Genomic DNA, 16339 nt, shown 5'->3' with positions numbered 1-16339 from the left:
CTTTCACCAATGATCTTTTGCCTGATTTGGTTGTTGTCCTATGAAGAACCAATTTGAAATCCATTCCTTATCCAAAGGAACATATATGCAGGCGAAACCGTATTCTGGAGCTGTTTTCTTGTCTTGTAGCGTGGACACAAAACAGAGTAGTGGAGAACGTGGTTGTACAATTCGTACAAAGTACAATGTCAACGCTTTCGTCCAAATTGCAAGCACATGCCTTCAAACACCTTTGAAATGACCGTTGCAATGTTCCACTAATTTTCTGCTGTGTTTTCGAATCCAATAGACAGCTTTTGCAATGTAGATTCTTCAATCTTTGAATCTTCTGCAAATCCAGTTGATCTTCAGCTTCTGGTGAAATGACTTCTGATGAGGCAGCTTCTGATGATGCAGCTTCTGAAGAAGCAGCTTCTGCAGCTTCTGATGGTGCAGCTTCTTCAGCTTCTGATGGTGCAGCTTCTGATGATACAGCTTCTGATAATGTGGCTTCTAGACCTCTTGTCTTCAGGAGCACTATTCTTCAGGAGCGCTTTTACTATCTTCAGGAGCAGCTTGACTTCAGGAGCGCTTTTACTTTCAGGAGCGTATTGCCTTCAGAATCATCTAAGCTTCATTTTCTTTTGCTCTTTATTTGCTCATTCAGAACCAATTAATGATGTAACTTTTTTAACTGTGGTCCTGTACACTTGAACAAATATTAGCTAGTCCAATTTACAATTTTTAATACCTTGTTATCATCAAAACTCTTTAAGGTTCATTGTTAAACACATTTTGTTCCAACACGCTTTACTCTCTTCAGGAGCAGCTTGACTTCAGGAGCGCTTTACTTTCTTCAGGAGCAGCTTGACTTCAGGAGCGCTTTCCGTCTTCAGGAGCGTATTGCCTTCAGAAGCGTCTAAGCTTCATTTTCTTTTGCTCTTTATTTGCTCATTCAGAACCAATTAATGATGTAACTTTTTAACTGTGGTCCTGTATACTTGAACAAATATTAGCTAGTCCAATTTACAATTTTTAATACCTTGTTATCATCAAAACTTTCTAAGGTTCATTGTTAAACACATTTTGTTCCAACCGATGAAGATTTGTATTTTTTGAAAACCTTATCTAGAGTGAGAAGGTTGTTGATGACAAAAATGTTGGACATAGAGTCAAGATTGAAAAAGATGAAAGTCTTGGACTTGATAATTGTTTTATATAATGAAAAATAAAAGACATGGAATCCTACTGACATATCATTGACAACTACATAATAGTTTTTTGATATAATTGTAAGTTCATTATCTTTTATATTATATTATTTAATGAAAATTTGTTAAATCCACGAAGACATGAATCCGAAATATGGTTCTGATTATACAATCAGATTAAATTATATTATTTTGAAAAGAAAAAAAAAATAAGACGCGTGAAAAACCAATAGAGTGAAAAAAGTAATAGCCTAACTGTTTTCCGCTGATAAAATACATCGCAATACATAATTGGCCCTTGCTAAACTGAAAATTTCCTTCATAAAGAATGACCAACTACTACATGTTATTTTGTTTCAAAATGCTTTTATTTACTTCCTAAAGTCCAGAACTTCCTATTTTTCTCTCAAATTAATTATACATTATACACAACCTCTAAGATATTCCCAACAAACACAATCACCGTTATCTAAGAGCCAATTGAAAGAGACAACAATATAGACACATAAAGAGAAAGAAACAACTGATTTGTTATAGAACTTAAACCCTCAAATTCTTTCCCAAATACAACTTGCAGCCAAATTTAAGGATTTTGAATACATTGTATAAACTGCACAAAAGACAAGAAAACTCATTCTAAAACTTAATGGACAATCAACAACAACTAGACAAACCAAATTAATGTGACCGACCTACCTTCTAGCAATATGTAATTAAATTAAAAGAATTCACAAAACAGATACAACTTAGCACAACTTATGGATCAATATGTAGAATTGATTTTGCATCCAGAATTGAGTCTAAAATTGAATTTAACACGCGTATTTAGTGTGCAAATCATTTTTAGATGATTATGTCCAAACACAATCACTTTGCCTTCAATTCACTTTTAATCATAATCAATCCACTAAAACTCAACTGTTGTCAGCGCATAACTGAACATACACAAAGTTTCATCTTCTAACCTCGAGTGATCAAATCTTCTCGGTTACAAAACGGTCATCAGTATCATTTTAATTAACAAATTAAAATTAAAATTCCTCTAAACTTTCATGAACAAAATTGGTGATTCACCATTTCACCCAAACATTTATGAATCCTATAAGTAAATTAAACAATTATAATATCTGAAACACAAAAAAAAAAAAAGAGTTGAACTAAACAATTATAATATCTGAAACACACAAAAAAAAAAAAAGAGCTGAACAATACAATATTACAATCAATCATCTTAAAAATCCCAAATTATTTTAACAAACTATATACTTAGTAAAATGTAAAGACACGTTGTTCTGGTTCTGAGAAACACGCTTGAAATGAGACTTGCAATCAGCATAAGTTTCAATCTGCCAACAAAAATGAACATCGTAGATTATTATGGATGATGAACAACAACATAAAAAATACTTTATAACTATAAAACAAATATGAGAAATTTAAGAGAACTTACACTGATTATGTTTGTGTAGGGGCTTTGACTTGAGTAGTTAGTTACAATCCTTCTATCATTCTTGAAAAAAGGACAACTCAGCAGCCTAAGAAATAAATGACAAAACAAGTGTCAAAAGCTAAAAATAAGTCTTGATATGATAGTATTAATATATTCAAAACATATTATTATTTACCTTATTGATCTTTTACCTTCGGGCAATCTTTGATTTCAAATACTTGCAGTGATTTTACCCATTCAGGTATACATGTAAGATTCTCACAATTTCTGATTCTTAGAGTCTGTAAAGTGGTAATATGTTGAAGCCCCTCCCGCAAATATTTCATTTTTGGGATTTTTATGAAGTCCAACACTTTGAGGTTCGTGAGTTCTTTCCATTTCATGCTGTAACAACCATCTTCATCATTGCACGGATCAAACTCCTCGCAATTGTCGATACGCAATTCAGACAGTGTACTTAGATGTTGAAAGACTCCACTGAGAGATTTCAAATTGAGCATGGATTCTATCTCAAGATACTCTACTTTGGAATGATTGACTGCTTGCTGTAATATCTTCTCTGAGACATTTAAAAGAAGTATTTTCCTGATATATTTGTGTTGTGGAATTGAAACTAGATTACGACAATCAGAAATCCATAAGTATTCAAGACTCTGAAACTGATGACAACAACCCCTTGAGATTTCTTCTTCGCTACAGTTACACCATCCTTTTAGATTTGTTAACATATCAAGATGTATATATGTAAGTGACGCACAAAATGATGATGAGTTATCACTATTGTTATCATTAACAATGTACTCTAGTTGAGGCAAATTTTCCATGTAAAGGCATTTGACATGCAACAGTGAGAGTTTGAAATATTGCAATCTTTCGCAATTGTATAATTTCAATTCCACCAAATTTGTAATTAAATTGGCTGAATTAGACAATTTCACACCACCGAATCCACTTATTTCCAAGGCCTTGATATTGGAGTGCAGAAGTATGTCATGTAGAATTATATCATCCTTTTCAAACTCATTGCCATCACCAACAGTCTGTTCATTCCATTTCAATAATAACCAATCAAGATGTGACTTCCCTATTAAATTCATATGCTTAGCTTCTGTTGGACAATGCCTCAAATGTTCCAAGCCCTTTATCATGAGTCGTCCCCTCAAATTATGTAATCCTCCTAGCTCACTACCTTTAGCACTATCTTTAGAAGTTGTATCTAACACAAACTGTGTCAGTGTTTGAAGATTAGTCATCTTTCCTATTCCAAGTGGCATAGAAGTTAAGTTATTACAATAATCCAACTCAAGATGTCGAAGACTTACCAACTTCCAAAGATCTTTGGGCAACTCTCTCAATTTAGAACAACCATTGAGTAAAAGAGTCTCCAAGTTAACTAATTCAGTTATAGACCTTGGGAGCTCCTCAACCATATCACAACAAGAAAGGTCAAGATACCTTAGATGTTTCATCCTTCCAATTCTAGATGGAATCTTCCTTGAATTTATGCAGTTAAGATTCAGAACACGGAATCGTTTAGAACTTGACAGGATGGAATTACAAGCAGACAATTCTATTGAACCTACAAAGAAATAATAACTCCTTGGATTTAAATGTTGTGGTAATAGAAAGGTCCTTAATTTGTGAGCATTGAGAAGAGAAGTTGGAACTTGCCAGGAAGAATCCAATTCAAAGTCAAAAGAGACATGACGAAGTTGTTTGTCAATCTGCTTTTGCTTTTTATTGACTAAAAGATAGTCATTTTCTGAAATTGAACTTGCCAGATCATGCACAATATCATGCATTTGGCAGCTCACACTGCCATGAAAGTAGTTATCTTCAGTGATATTTTGAAAGAAAGATTTATGAACTAAATCCATGAAGTACTTATTACCAATATCTTCTAAACTTGTACTTTCATCTGATGACTGAACAAACCCTTGTGCAATCCAAAGTCGAATCAATCTTGTTTTAGAAATTAAATAGTCTTTTGGAAACAATGAACAAAAAGCAAAGCACTTTTTCAAATGAAATGGTAGATGATCATAACTTAGTTTGATAAGCTGTAAAATTTTATTATCACCTTGTTCATCAATCTTCATAAGATCTTTGTTCTTGAATGTTGACCAATCCTCCTTCTGCATGGAATACATTAAGCTTCCAATACTTCTGATGGCGAGAGGAACCCCTGAACATTTTTTCACAATTTCCTTGCCAATTGACACCAATTCCTCATTCTTTAGTTTGTTGTCATTCTCAAAAGCTAATCGACAAAATAATCTCCAAAATTGTTTTTCATCAAGACCCGTTAAATTGAGGCTAGAAGATGTACTTGCCTTGGCAACCTTCTCACTTCTTGTGGTGATAATTATTTTACTTCCTTTTGCTCCGCCTTTCAGCAGTGTCATCAATTGAAGCCAAAGATCACGATCCTCATTCCAATTGTCATCCAAGACAAGCAAATATCTTTTTCCTTCAACTTTTTCACGGAGTTCCAATTGCACTTTATCCAGCTCAACATTAGTTTTAGATTCTATGATCTTTGAAGCAATACATTTTACATCAAAATCATCAGAAACACAAACCCATTTTTTCAACTCAAAATGTTGTTGCACTTTTGTGTCATTGTATACAAGTTGAGCAAGCGCAGTCTTTCCAAGTCCTCCAATTCCAATTATAGAAATAACTGAAACATTCTCTTTCACATTGTTGTCGGTGTTAAACAACAATTCTATCAACTCTTTCTTCTCCTCATCTCTTCCAATAACTTCTTCCTCGCGAATAAAGGAGTGAGTCTCTCTTTGTTTCAAAACTCGTTGCTCAGGTGTGCGATTTGTGAAATTAAAAATTCTCTTATCAACATTAAGGGCCTCAATTCTCTTACAAAGTTCCTTAATTTTCTGAACCATTTTGAAAGAAAAGAGAAGCTGGTTGGATGATGAGAAGAAGATGTGAAATTTTTTAGCCTTCTTGTTACTGGTCATCACTTGTCGCCTCAAGTCTTCGGTGTTGAAGTCATCGAGCAAGTCATCGGCATCATCAAGAGCATCTTTGAGCTTTTCCAGCCAGAGTTGAACTTGATGGTTGTTGGTTCCTTGCTGCTCCTCTGCATCCAAAACCACAGCCTTGATCTCAGACATATTATCCACCAGCTTGTCAAGATCATTTCTCATGTTCCAGCCTTCAACAACCGTGGAGCCCAGCTTCCCGATCAGCTTCTCAATCATGTTAAACAAAAGACCTTCAGCCATTTTTCTCACAAGTGGATAGGGTATGAAGGACTGAATTTACACGGTACAAGTTTTTTAGAGGGGATAGTGTCCTTATAAGATATATGATATAGTTTATAAAGATGTCATCAGGCCAGAATAATTATTTTGGCAATTTTTTTTTTGAGAACCATACGTATTCTTGAACTGGATAACATATTGTGGGTCACAAATTCACAACAACCATGCATTAACAAAGGATATGACTTTTCCCCATAAAACAAAGATAAGATGTGAGACCTATGCAAAAATCATTTTCTCTTAAATAATTACTTTTTCCATTTTTTATTGTTTGATTAGGATTTTAAGAATAATTATTTTATGGATAGTAAATAAACGGAGATATTTCAGAATTTTTTCTAAAGTCTATAGAAAAAATCTCTAAAAAAATTTTACACTATTTTTTTTTTTAAGATGAAACAAACACACCCTTCAAATAATGCTTAGCAATCAGTAAATTTTTTTTTTAAGGGTGTCTTCTCCTTTCAAAAGAGATGGCCGTGCATTCAAAGTGGCAATTGTCTATGAAAAGCATCCTAACTTCTGTAATAATTGTCGATCAATTGGACACTCAATACAAAATTGCATAAGTTAGTTAATAGCAATCCAATTGTCCAAAAGAATTTGACGAAGGCTTTTTCCAATGCTATCACTAAAAAGAAATCTAGTCATCCTGTGCTAGATGTTACTGCCAAGGAAACTGATGTTAGCCTTGTCAATGATGTTAATCATGTTGTGATTAACTTGGAAGATCAATAATTAGATTCAGAATTAATTTCTAAAGTATTTGAACAGAAGGGTGTCTTAGAAACTGTTGATGCCTCTGATAAAGAGAAGGGCCAAGCGCTTGAACTTCAGAACTTGCAGCGTGCAGGAAACAATGTTGCAGAGGAATCTGTGGCTCTTACTAAAACAATAGCTGATCAAAGTATTCGAGGCGAGGAGAATTTATCTGTGGATAGTGCGGAAAACAGATGCAAATCAAATGTTGAGAATTTGATTCAACATAATCTTGTGACTATAGCCAATGATCCAACCACTTCCAATATAATGGTCATGCTCTGTCTGTAGCGGCTTCTAGCCCTCTGATATCTAAGGAGGGGTTGAATTCTCATAATTTGGTTCCTATAGTTGAGGGTACAGCTCTAGACAAGGTTATGACTCTAGTTGGAATCTCTACGGATGTTGAAAACGTTGCTGATATTGAAAGAACACAAGGATAGACCAGAGTCTCAGAGAATCGATAATAACACAGCTTTTGAAATGCCTATTACTCAACCAGCCTCCAAAGATGCAAGCAGAGCTACTATTGATGCAATGCAGAGTGTAAGTATATTAAAAACTCCGTGGGGAGAGTTGGTTGATGATGAGCCTGATATGAGTGATGATGAGCAAGAGACGAACCTTGAAGGAGAACTTGAAGAGGGAAGTATATTCACTCATTTTATGTCAAGAAGGCAGAAAAAATATAATAAGAAACATGCTAATAAGCTCAGTGATAAAGGCGTCCAAACCACTAGTAGTGAGCACATACAAACACGTTCTAAAAAGGGTGTGATCAAAAGCAATCCCAAATATATGTGACTGTATTGTTGAAAGTTCCATATCTTGCAGTTGTTGTTCTTATTTGGGTTCAACTTCTGTTATTTTAGATGGTTGCTGAATCTATCTTAGTAGGATAGATTGTATTCTTTTGATACTTGGTTTTTTTTTTTCTTTTTCTTTTTAACTACTATTGCTGCCGGACTGGTTTGATTTCTATGCTTAGAAGTTCCTGTTAGTGACATAGCTAGTGTTGTATAGCTAGTCTTTAGTGGTAGCCATTGGTGGAAGTGGTCTTTGTACCTCCATTGGCAGATGTGTTCTCTTTTGTTTAGGGTTCAGACCCACTCCTGCCTTTTATTGCTTTCTTGTGCCCTTATCAACAAAAAAAAGAAGATAATAACAACAAAAAAAAAATGAAGTAGTTCTAGTCATGAAATGAAATGCGGTTTGTGCATATAGGAAATGGACAATATTATGAACAATCTTAAAATAGATATTCCACAAATGTTTCCTACTCAAAAGAAGAAAACTAAAAAGTATCACCAGCTCCATCAGCTTTAACAGAATTGAGTGGAAAAGAATGCAATGGCCATTTTGAAGATTGTATTAGTACATCTCAAAGCAGTCCTCAATGCTATTCTGCTATATCAAAAACAGATGAATCAAATCACCCTTTTGCTTTCCCTAGGCCATCTTATGCAGAACAAATGTCCTATGACTACCCTTTGTATCCAAGTTACATGGCTAATACAGAATCATCAAGGGCTAAAGTTAGATCACAAAGTGCACCAAAACATAGGCCAGATTCATTTGAGAGGCAACTGAGTCGGCGAAGAATTTCAGTCGAAGGAGAAATGTTCTTAGGCCAGTGAGAATGCAGAGGTCGTCTTCACAAGTTGGTGGAGCTGCTCAGAACTACCAATATCCATGGTCAATCAAGCTTGACAGAACGGCAAGAGTGTGGTTCGACAAGTACAATGCTCACAAACATCAAGAAAAATTATGTTTAAGAAGAAAAAAATATATCGAATAAGCCCTTAATCTCTTTGTAACATTGTTTTGATTTCAGCCAGATGGAGATAGGTTCTGAGTGTGTACCTTGGGCAACACTACATAGAAGTCATATTGCAAGAGCATCAAAAATGTAAGAATTGAGGTTTTCAGGTTTCTGAGTTCTTTACCTTTTAGAGTTCAAAACAAAATACAAGTTCTGTTTTTTATAATATAGAGTGCTCGGATATATTGAAAGTACAAGTTCTGTAGAGTTTTTTCTTATATTCATTGTTTATCATGTAGGTTTTTTTTGTCAACTTTGTGGAAGCAAAACACTCCTTGTTTGGGGGAAACCCTCTTTGTTAGTTTACCTAGATTCTGTTAGTAATAAATCAAGAAACCTATGTTTTTAGTTCTAGAGTCCAACAATTTTGTTTGAACTGCCAATTGCTCTTACTTGACAAGGTTGGACTCAAGTAGAAGGATTGGAGATACATTAAAGACATGAATGTTACGATGCAGAGTTCCAACCAAATTAGAAATAATTTGGACAAATGAGAAAGAAAGTGGATAGTTTTGACAAATGATTGTAGAAGGATTTAATTTAGAAAAAAGAGCTAGTTAAGGAGGCTGCCTTGCAGGAAGTTCCAACCAAATTAGAAATAATCAAACGCGTGATCAAGGGCATTTTGAAAGAGTTTGAGGAGTTTTAGAAACTTGATAAACTCCCTAACATTGATGGAAATGGTTTAACTGCCCTTCATATGTCCGGAAGGAACTGTCAATTGAAATGGTATGGCTGTGCAGGCACAAGATTTCAGGCGGCAGGGAACCCAGTTGAGGAGAAAGATGTGGTATCAAAACATGAAGATCAAGCTCATAGTCCTTGCTATCATAATGGCATTGATTCTCATTATTGTTCTTTCTGTGTGCCATGGCTTCAGTTGTTAACTATTCTAAATTTTCTACAATTGTCACTATATATTGGATTGTTTTGTAATATATAATATTCTCATACAATGAACTTTCTGATTTGATTCATATGACATTAATAAAATGTGGTTCAACCAAAATGAATAAAATGAAGAGTCAAAAGAATGATAGCCACCATATGGTACGAATTGGTTTGAATCCACCGGGTTAGGATGTGTACTTCAGGTCCTAGGAGGAAGCAAGCAACCTACTAGATTAGTCGAAGTGGGTGGGTATATGCCGTAGGTTATAAGGTAGCAGGGGATGAAGATTTGTATTTGTTCGAAACCTTATCTAAAGAGAAGGTTGTTGATGACAAGAAGGTTGGACATGGAGTCGAGATTGAAAAAGATGAAAGTCTTAAACTTGATGATTGTTTTATATAATGAAAAATAAAAGACATGAAGTCCTACCGACATATCATTAACAACTTACATAATGGTTTTTTGATATAATTGTAAGTTCATTATCTTTTATATTATTTCATATAATGAAAATTTGTTAAATCCGCGAAAACATGAAATCATTTTAAGTAGTTTGCTCAACTTTGGAAAAGTTCGGATTATATAATCTGAAATGTGGTTCTGATTATACAATTAAAACAAAGGATATTTTGAAAAGAAAAAAAAAAGGCGCGCGAGAAACCAATAGAGTCAAAAAAATAATAGCGTAACTGTTTTCTGCTGATAAAATACATCACAATACATAGTTGGCCTGTGACCTTTCCTCAACTGAAAATTTCCTTGATAAAGAATGGCCAATTACTACGACTTATCATGTTTCAAAATGCTTTTTTTACTTCCTAAAGTCCAGAACTTCCTAAATTTTCTCTCAAATTATTATACATTATACACAACCTACTAAGATATTTCAAACAAACACAATCCCCAATTGAAAGAGACAACAATTTAGACACATAAAGAGAAAGAAAAAACTGATTTGTTATTGGCCTGTGACCTTTCCTCAACTGAAAATTTCCTTGATAAAGAATGGCCAATTACTACGACTTATCATGTTTCAAAATGCTTTTTTTACTTCCTAAAGTCCAGAGCTTCCTAAATTTTCTCTCAAATTATTATACATTATACACAACCTACTAAGATATTTCGAACAAACACAATCCCCAATTGAAAGAGACAACAATTTAGACACATAAAGAGAAAGAAAAAACTGATTTGTTATAATAGAAAGTTATAGAACTTAAACCCTCAAATTCTTCCCCAAATATATTTTGAATACATTGTATAAACTACACAAAAGACCATTGCATAAAACCTAATGGATAATCAGCAGCATTAGTGATGAAATCCACAACAACAACAACAACAACAACTTGACAAACCAAGTTAATGTGACCGACCTGTCTACTAGCAATATGTAATTAAATTAAAAGAATTCACAAAACAGATACAACTTAGCACAACTTTTAAATGAACCAATATGTAGAATTGATTTTGCATTTAGAATTGCGTCTAAAATTGAATCTAACACTTATATTTATTGTACAAATCATTTTTACATGATTATGTCCAAACACAATCACTTTACCTTGAGTTCAATTTTAATCATAATCAATCCACTAAAATTCAACTATTGTCGACGCATAACTGAACATACACAGTGTTTCGTCTTGTAACCTCGAACTATCAAAGCTTAAACTTTCATAAACAAAATTGGTGATTCACCATTTATCAGAAACAATTATGAATCCTTTTAAGTAAATTAAACAAGTAAAATATGTGAAACAGAAAAAGAGTACAATATCACAAATAATCATCTTAAAAATCCCAAACTATTTTAACAAACTATAGACAAAGTAAAATGTAAAGACAGGTTCTGGTTCATTAGAAACACGCTTGAAATGGGACTCGCAATCAACATAAGTTTCAATCTGCCAACAAAAATGAACAAAGTAGATTATTATGGATGATGAACAACAACATAAAAAACTTTATAATTATAAAACAAATAGGAGAAATTTAAGAGAACTTACACAGATTATGTTTGTGTATGGGCTTTGACTTTAGTAGTTAGTTACAATCCTTCTATCATTCTTGAAAAAAGGACAACTCAGCAGCCTAAGAAATAAATGACAAAACAAGTGTCAAAAGCTAGCTAGTAATCATAGTATTAATATATTCAAAACAATTTATTTACCTTATTGATCTTTCACCTTCGGGCAGTGTCTAATATCAAATACTTGCAGTGATTTTACCCATTCAGGTATAGATGTAAGATTCTCACAATTTCTGATTCTTAGAGTTTGTAAAGTGGTAATGTGTTGAAGCCCCTCAGGTAAATATTTCATTTTTGGAATTTGTTTGAATTTCAACACTTTGAGGTTCACCAGTTCTTTCCATTTCATGCTGTAACAACCATCTTCATCATTGCACGGATCAAACTCCTCGCAATATTTGATACGCAATTCACAGAGTGTACCTAGATGTTGAAAGACTCCACTGAGAGATTTCAAATTGAGTATGGATTTTATCTCAAGACGCTCTAGTTTGGAATGATTGACTGCTTGTTGTAATATCTGCTCTGTGACATTTCTAAGAGTTACAACCCTGACATGTTTGTGTTGTGGAATTGAAACTAGATTATGACAATCTTCAATCCATAAGATGTCAAGACTCTGAAACTGATGACAACAGCCCCTTGAGATTTCTTCTTCGCTACAGTTACACCATCCTGTAAGATTTCTTAAATGAGAAAGACGTATATATGTGAGTGACGCACAAAATGATGATGAGTTATCACTATTGTTATCATTGACTATGTACTCCAGGCGAGGCAAATCATACATGCAGAGGTGTTCGAGATGCAACAGTGAGAGTTCCAAAAATTGCAATTGTGAACAAAAGGATAAGTTCAATTTAACCAAATTTGTTAATACATTGGCCGAACTAGAAAGTGTCACACCACCAAATCCATTTATTTCTAAATCCTTGATATTCGAGTGCAAAATGTCATGTAGAATTATATCATCCTTTTCAAACTCATTGCCATCACCAACAGTCTGTTCATTCCATCTCAATGTTAACCGATCAAGATGTGACTTCCCTATTAAATTCATATGCTTAGCTTCTGCTGGACAATGCCTCAAATGTTCCAAGCGTTTTATCTCGAGTTGTCCCCTCAAATTATGTAATCCTCCTAGCTCACTAGTTTTAGCACTGTCTTTAGAAGTCGTATCTAACACAAAGTGTGTCAGTGTTTGAAGATTAGTCATCTTTCCTATTCCAATTGGCATAGAAGTTAAGTGATGACAACCATACAACTCAAGATGTCTAAGACTTACCAACTTCCAAAGATCTTTGGGCAACTCTCTCAAGCTAGAACACCAATTGAGTAAAAGAGTCTCCAAGTTAACTAATTCAGTGATAGACCTTGGGAGCTCCTCAACCATGTCACAACAAGAAAGGTCAAGATACCTTAGATGTTTCATCCTTCCAATACTAGATGGAATCGTTGTTGACATTGTGCTGGTAAGATTCATCACACGAAATCGTCTAGAACTTGATAGGACTGAATTACAAGCAGACAATTCTATTGAACCACCATCATAATAATAATTAAATGGATTACGCCACTTTAATGGTAATAGAAATGTCCTTAATTTGTAAGCATTGAGAAGAGAAGTTGGAACCTGCCAGGAAGAATCCAATTCAAAGTCAAAAGAGACATGACGGGTTTGTTTGTCAATATGCTCCCCCTTTTCATTAACTAAAAGATAGTCATTTCTTGAAATAAAACTTGCCAGATCATGCACAATATCATGCATTTGGAAAGTCATGAAGTCGTAAATGAAAGAAATTTGGGTGATATTTTGAAAGAAAGATTTATGAACTAAATCCATGAAGTACTTATCACCAATATCTTCTAAACTTGTACTTTCATCTGTCGATTGAACAAACCCTTGTGCAATCCAAAGTCGAATCAATGTTGTTTTATTAATTAAATAGTCTTTTGGAAACAATGAACAAAAAGCAAAGCACTTTTTCAAATGAAATGGTAGATGATCATAACTTAGTTTGATAAGCTGTAAAATTTTATTATCACCTTGTTCATCAGTTTTCATAAGATCTCTGTTCTTGAATGTTGACCAATCCTCCCTCTGCATGGAATACATTAAGCTTCCAATGCATCTTATGGCGAGAGGAACCCCTGAACACTTTTTCACAATTTCCTTGCCAATTGACACCAATTCCTCATTCTCTAGTTCTTTGTCATTCTCAAAAGCTAATTGACTAAATAATGTCCAAGATTGTTTTTCACTGAGACCCTTTAAAAACAAGATAGAAGATGAACCACTTGCCTTGGCAACCTTCTCACTTCTTGCGGTGATAATTATTTTACTTCCTTCTGCCCCGTCTTTCAACAGTGTCATCAATTGAAGCCAAAGATCACGATCCTCATTCCAATTGTCATCCAAGACAAGCAAATATCTTCTTCCTTCAACTTTTTTGCGGAGTTCCGATTGCACTTTATCGATCTCAACACTAGTTTCAGATTCTATGATTTTTGCAGCAATACCTTTTACATCAAAATCATCAGAAACACAAACCCATTTTGTCAACTCAAAATGTTGTTGCACTTCTTTGTCATTGTATACAAGTTGAGCGAGCGCAGTCTTTCCAAGTCCTCCAATTCCAATTATAGAAATAACTGAAACATTCTCTTTCTCATTGCCGGTGTTAAACAACAACTCTATCAACTCTTTCTTCTCCTCATCTCTTCCAATAACTTCTTCCTGGCGAATAAAGGAATGAGTTTCTCTTTGTTTCAAAACTCGTTGCTCAGGAGTGCGATTTGTAAAATTAAAACTTCTCTTACCAACATTAAGGGCCTCAATTCTCTTACTAAGTTCCCTAATTTTCTGAACCATTTTGTAAGAAAAGAGAAGCTGGTTGGATGATGAGAAGAAAATGCGAACCTTTTTAGCCTTCTTGTGATTGGTCATCACTTGTCGCCTCAAGTCTTCGGTGTTAAAGTCATCAAGCACGTCATCGGCATCATCAAGAGCATCCTTGAGGTTTTCCAGCCAGAGTTGAACTTGATGGTTGTTGGCTCCCTGCTGCTCCTCTGCATCCAAAACCACGGCCTTGATCTCAGACATATTCTCCACCAGCTTGTCAAGATCATCTCTCATGTTCCAGCTTTCAACAACCACTGAACCCAGCTTCCCGATCAGCTTGTCAATCATGTTGAACAGAAAACCTTCAGCCATTTTTCTCACAAGTGGATAAGGAACACAAGCTTTTGATAAGATTGAATTCACACAGTACAATTTGTGAGAGTGTCGTTATAAGAGTTAAAGAGATATGATATAGTTTACAAAGAGTCTGATTTTTTTTAAAGCAATAATTGTTTGGGAAGAAATAAGGATGGGAATGGCATACGCGTGCTTCGTCGTCGGTGTTGACTTTTGAATGAACGTACAACGTTAAGTTTGAGATATGTGACACGCGTAAAACTTTGATAGGAGAACATTGGGTATAGAAAAGCATGTAAGTTTTGTCCTTTGTGTATTGGGAGAACTATAAACAAACGCTCGTGACGTTGTAGGCTGTAGCTGTAAAGTTTATCAAACAGAGGGAGTATCATTTTCCATTTATAATTTTTAATTTTGATAAATAATAACGATGAAACAGAATAAGCACTAAAAAAAAGACAATAATAGCAATAATTCAAGGAGCAATAATTGATAGACACGCTGTTTTTGTAGAATTGGTCAAAAAAGATTTTTTGTTTCGAAGGAATTGGTCAAAAAAGATGTCGTCAGGCCATAGCAGTGAAATCCAAATCCTTTATACACTCTCCGGTCACTATTATAAACAAAAATCTACATTTTAGGTTCATTCAATTAATGATGTACATGGTCGTTATTATAGACCAAATACATAATCAAATGAATGAATCTAAAAAGTTGATTTTTGCTTATAACTTGTAATTAAAGGGTAGTGCTGTCAATTTCCAAAAAAAAAAATTCAGAACAAAAAACAATACCACCGTAATAGTCGGATCTGTTACGTATTTTGCGGTGAACATTGAATTTTTAAAATGTTCTTTGGTGCAACAAAATATTTAATTAAATACACCATTTTCTAATTAATACTATGATTAATGTATTATTTTTTTTAACGTCAGAGTCATAGTAGTGTATTATGTACATGTATATTAAAAAAGCTTTTGTACCAAAAAAAAAAAAACTTCAGTAGATATTTTATTTGTTTTTGCCACAAAAGCTTCAATCTAATTTTTTTTTTACAAGTTTATTAAAGGAAAAAAACCTTTAGTGGCTTATTTGATAAAAAAACCAAAAAAAGTTAGTGTCTTTGAGTACATACAGGCCACATAGCAAGCAGCGTAAAAATAGGAGTCAGTTACTTGTGTTTTTAAATTGAAATTGACAAAAATATCCTTTTATTTTAAGTGATATATAATAGTTGAATGTGGTAAGTGAGTGTAGCTTGCTAACTTGCATCTTAATGTTTTTGGGTAGGTGAAAGTTAGCAGCCTATATATATACACTCCCTCCGGTCCTAAATATAAGAGAAGAATCTTTTTTTAGGTTCATTGAATAATTAATGTATTTGGACTACAATGTAAACTAAATACACCATTTATTCAATGAACCTAAAAAAAGAATATTCTCTTATATTAAGGACAGGAGGGAGTAAATTTATTTATTTATTTTTGGAGTACAATTATTTAATTTATTTAGCTATTTAAGCATAAACCTAAACCTAAAAATAAATATGGTAATCGTTTCATCCTTACCTTCATAAGCTCACGTGCTACAAATGATTTAAATCAATTTGATGTTTATTTCAGCATGCACTATTTTATTATATTATATAAATATGTATATGCGGGTTGCGGGGCTGGGTAGTATAGTGCCCTTACCCGCACCCATACCC

At 34.0% G+C, this 16339-nt stretch overlaps 4 protein-coding genes across 6 annotated transcripts in view; 1 reads left to right on the top strand and 3 right to left on the bottom strand.

The window, feature by feature from the left end:
* The window catches only part of LOC146926950 (vesicle-associated membrane protein 722-like), a 49896-nt gene extending 40479 nt beyond the window's left edge, over nt 1-9417 (top strand). Inside the window, exon 5 of the mRNA XM_085700379.1 lies at nt 9252-9417. Coding sequence (XP_085556505.1) covers nt 9252-9395 — 144 coding nt within the window. The 3' untranslated portion in view covers nt 9396-9417. The remainder of the gene's footprint in view (nt 1-9251) is intronic.
* On the bottom strand, nt 2239-5953 carry LOC146926951 (putative disease resistance protein RGA1). The gene is made up of 3 exons (XM_085700372.1): nt 2816-5953; nt 2641-2725; nt 2239-2536 (listed from the first exon to the last, which is right to left on the bottom strand). The coding sequence occupies exon 1, from the start codon at nt 5886-5888 to the stop codon at nt 2817-2819; it is 3072 nt and encodes a 1023-aa protein (XP_085556498.1). The 5' UTR covers nt 5889-5953; the 3' UTR covers nt 2239-2536; nt 2641-2725; nt 2816.
* Nucleotides 2239-14780, bottom strand: LOC146926949 (putative disease resistance protein RGA1). Of its 3 annotated transcripts, XM_085700369.1 has the most exons (4): nt 14353-14780; nt 11574-14169; nt 11410-11494; nt 11040-11307 (listed from the first exon to the last, which is right to left on the bottom strand). In XM_085700369.1, exons 1-2 carry the CDS (start codon nt 14644-14646, stop codon nt 11575-11577), a joined length of 2889 nt encoding a protein of 962 aa, XP_085556495.1. In that variant the 5' UTR covers nt 14647-14780; the 3' UTR covers nt 11040-11307; nt 11410-11494; nt 11574. The 3 variants fall into 3 exon arrangements, with proteins under 3 accessions (XP_085556494.1, XP_085556495.1, XP_085556493.1); XM_085700368.1 differs by lacking the exons at nt 11040-11307; nt 11410-11494 and adding exons at nt 2239-2536; nt 2641-2725 and having other exon boundaries at nt 11574-14780; XM_085700367.1 differs by having other exon boundaries at nt 11574-14780.
* LOC146926946 (putative disease resistance protein RGA1) overlaps nt 2239-16339 on the bottom strand; it is a 26989-nt gene continuing 12888 nt past the window's right edge. The window contains exons 2-3 of the mRNA XM_085700376.1: nt 2641-2725; nt 2239-2536 (exon numbers count right to left, since the gene is read on the bottom strand). The gene's annotated coding sequence lies outside the window, so the exon portion shown is untranslated. The remainder of the gene's footprint in view (nt 2537-2640; nt 2726-16339) is intronic.

This window comes from Medicago sativa, chromosome 4 (assembly GCF_051527215.1).
Source record: "Medicago sativa cultivar Bolivia chromosome 4, Bolivia_mono, whole genome shotgun sequence".
NCBI lineage: Eukaryota > Viridiplantae > Streptophyta > Magnoliopsida > Fabales > Fabaceae > Medicago > Medicago sativa.
The sequence above is the reverse complement of the archived record's forward strand: the minus strand, read 5'-3'. Positions and strand labels throughout refer to the sequence as shown.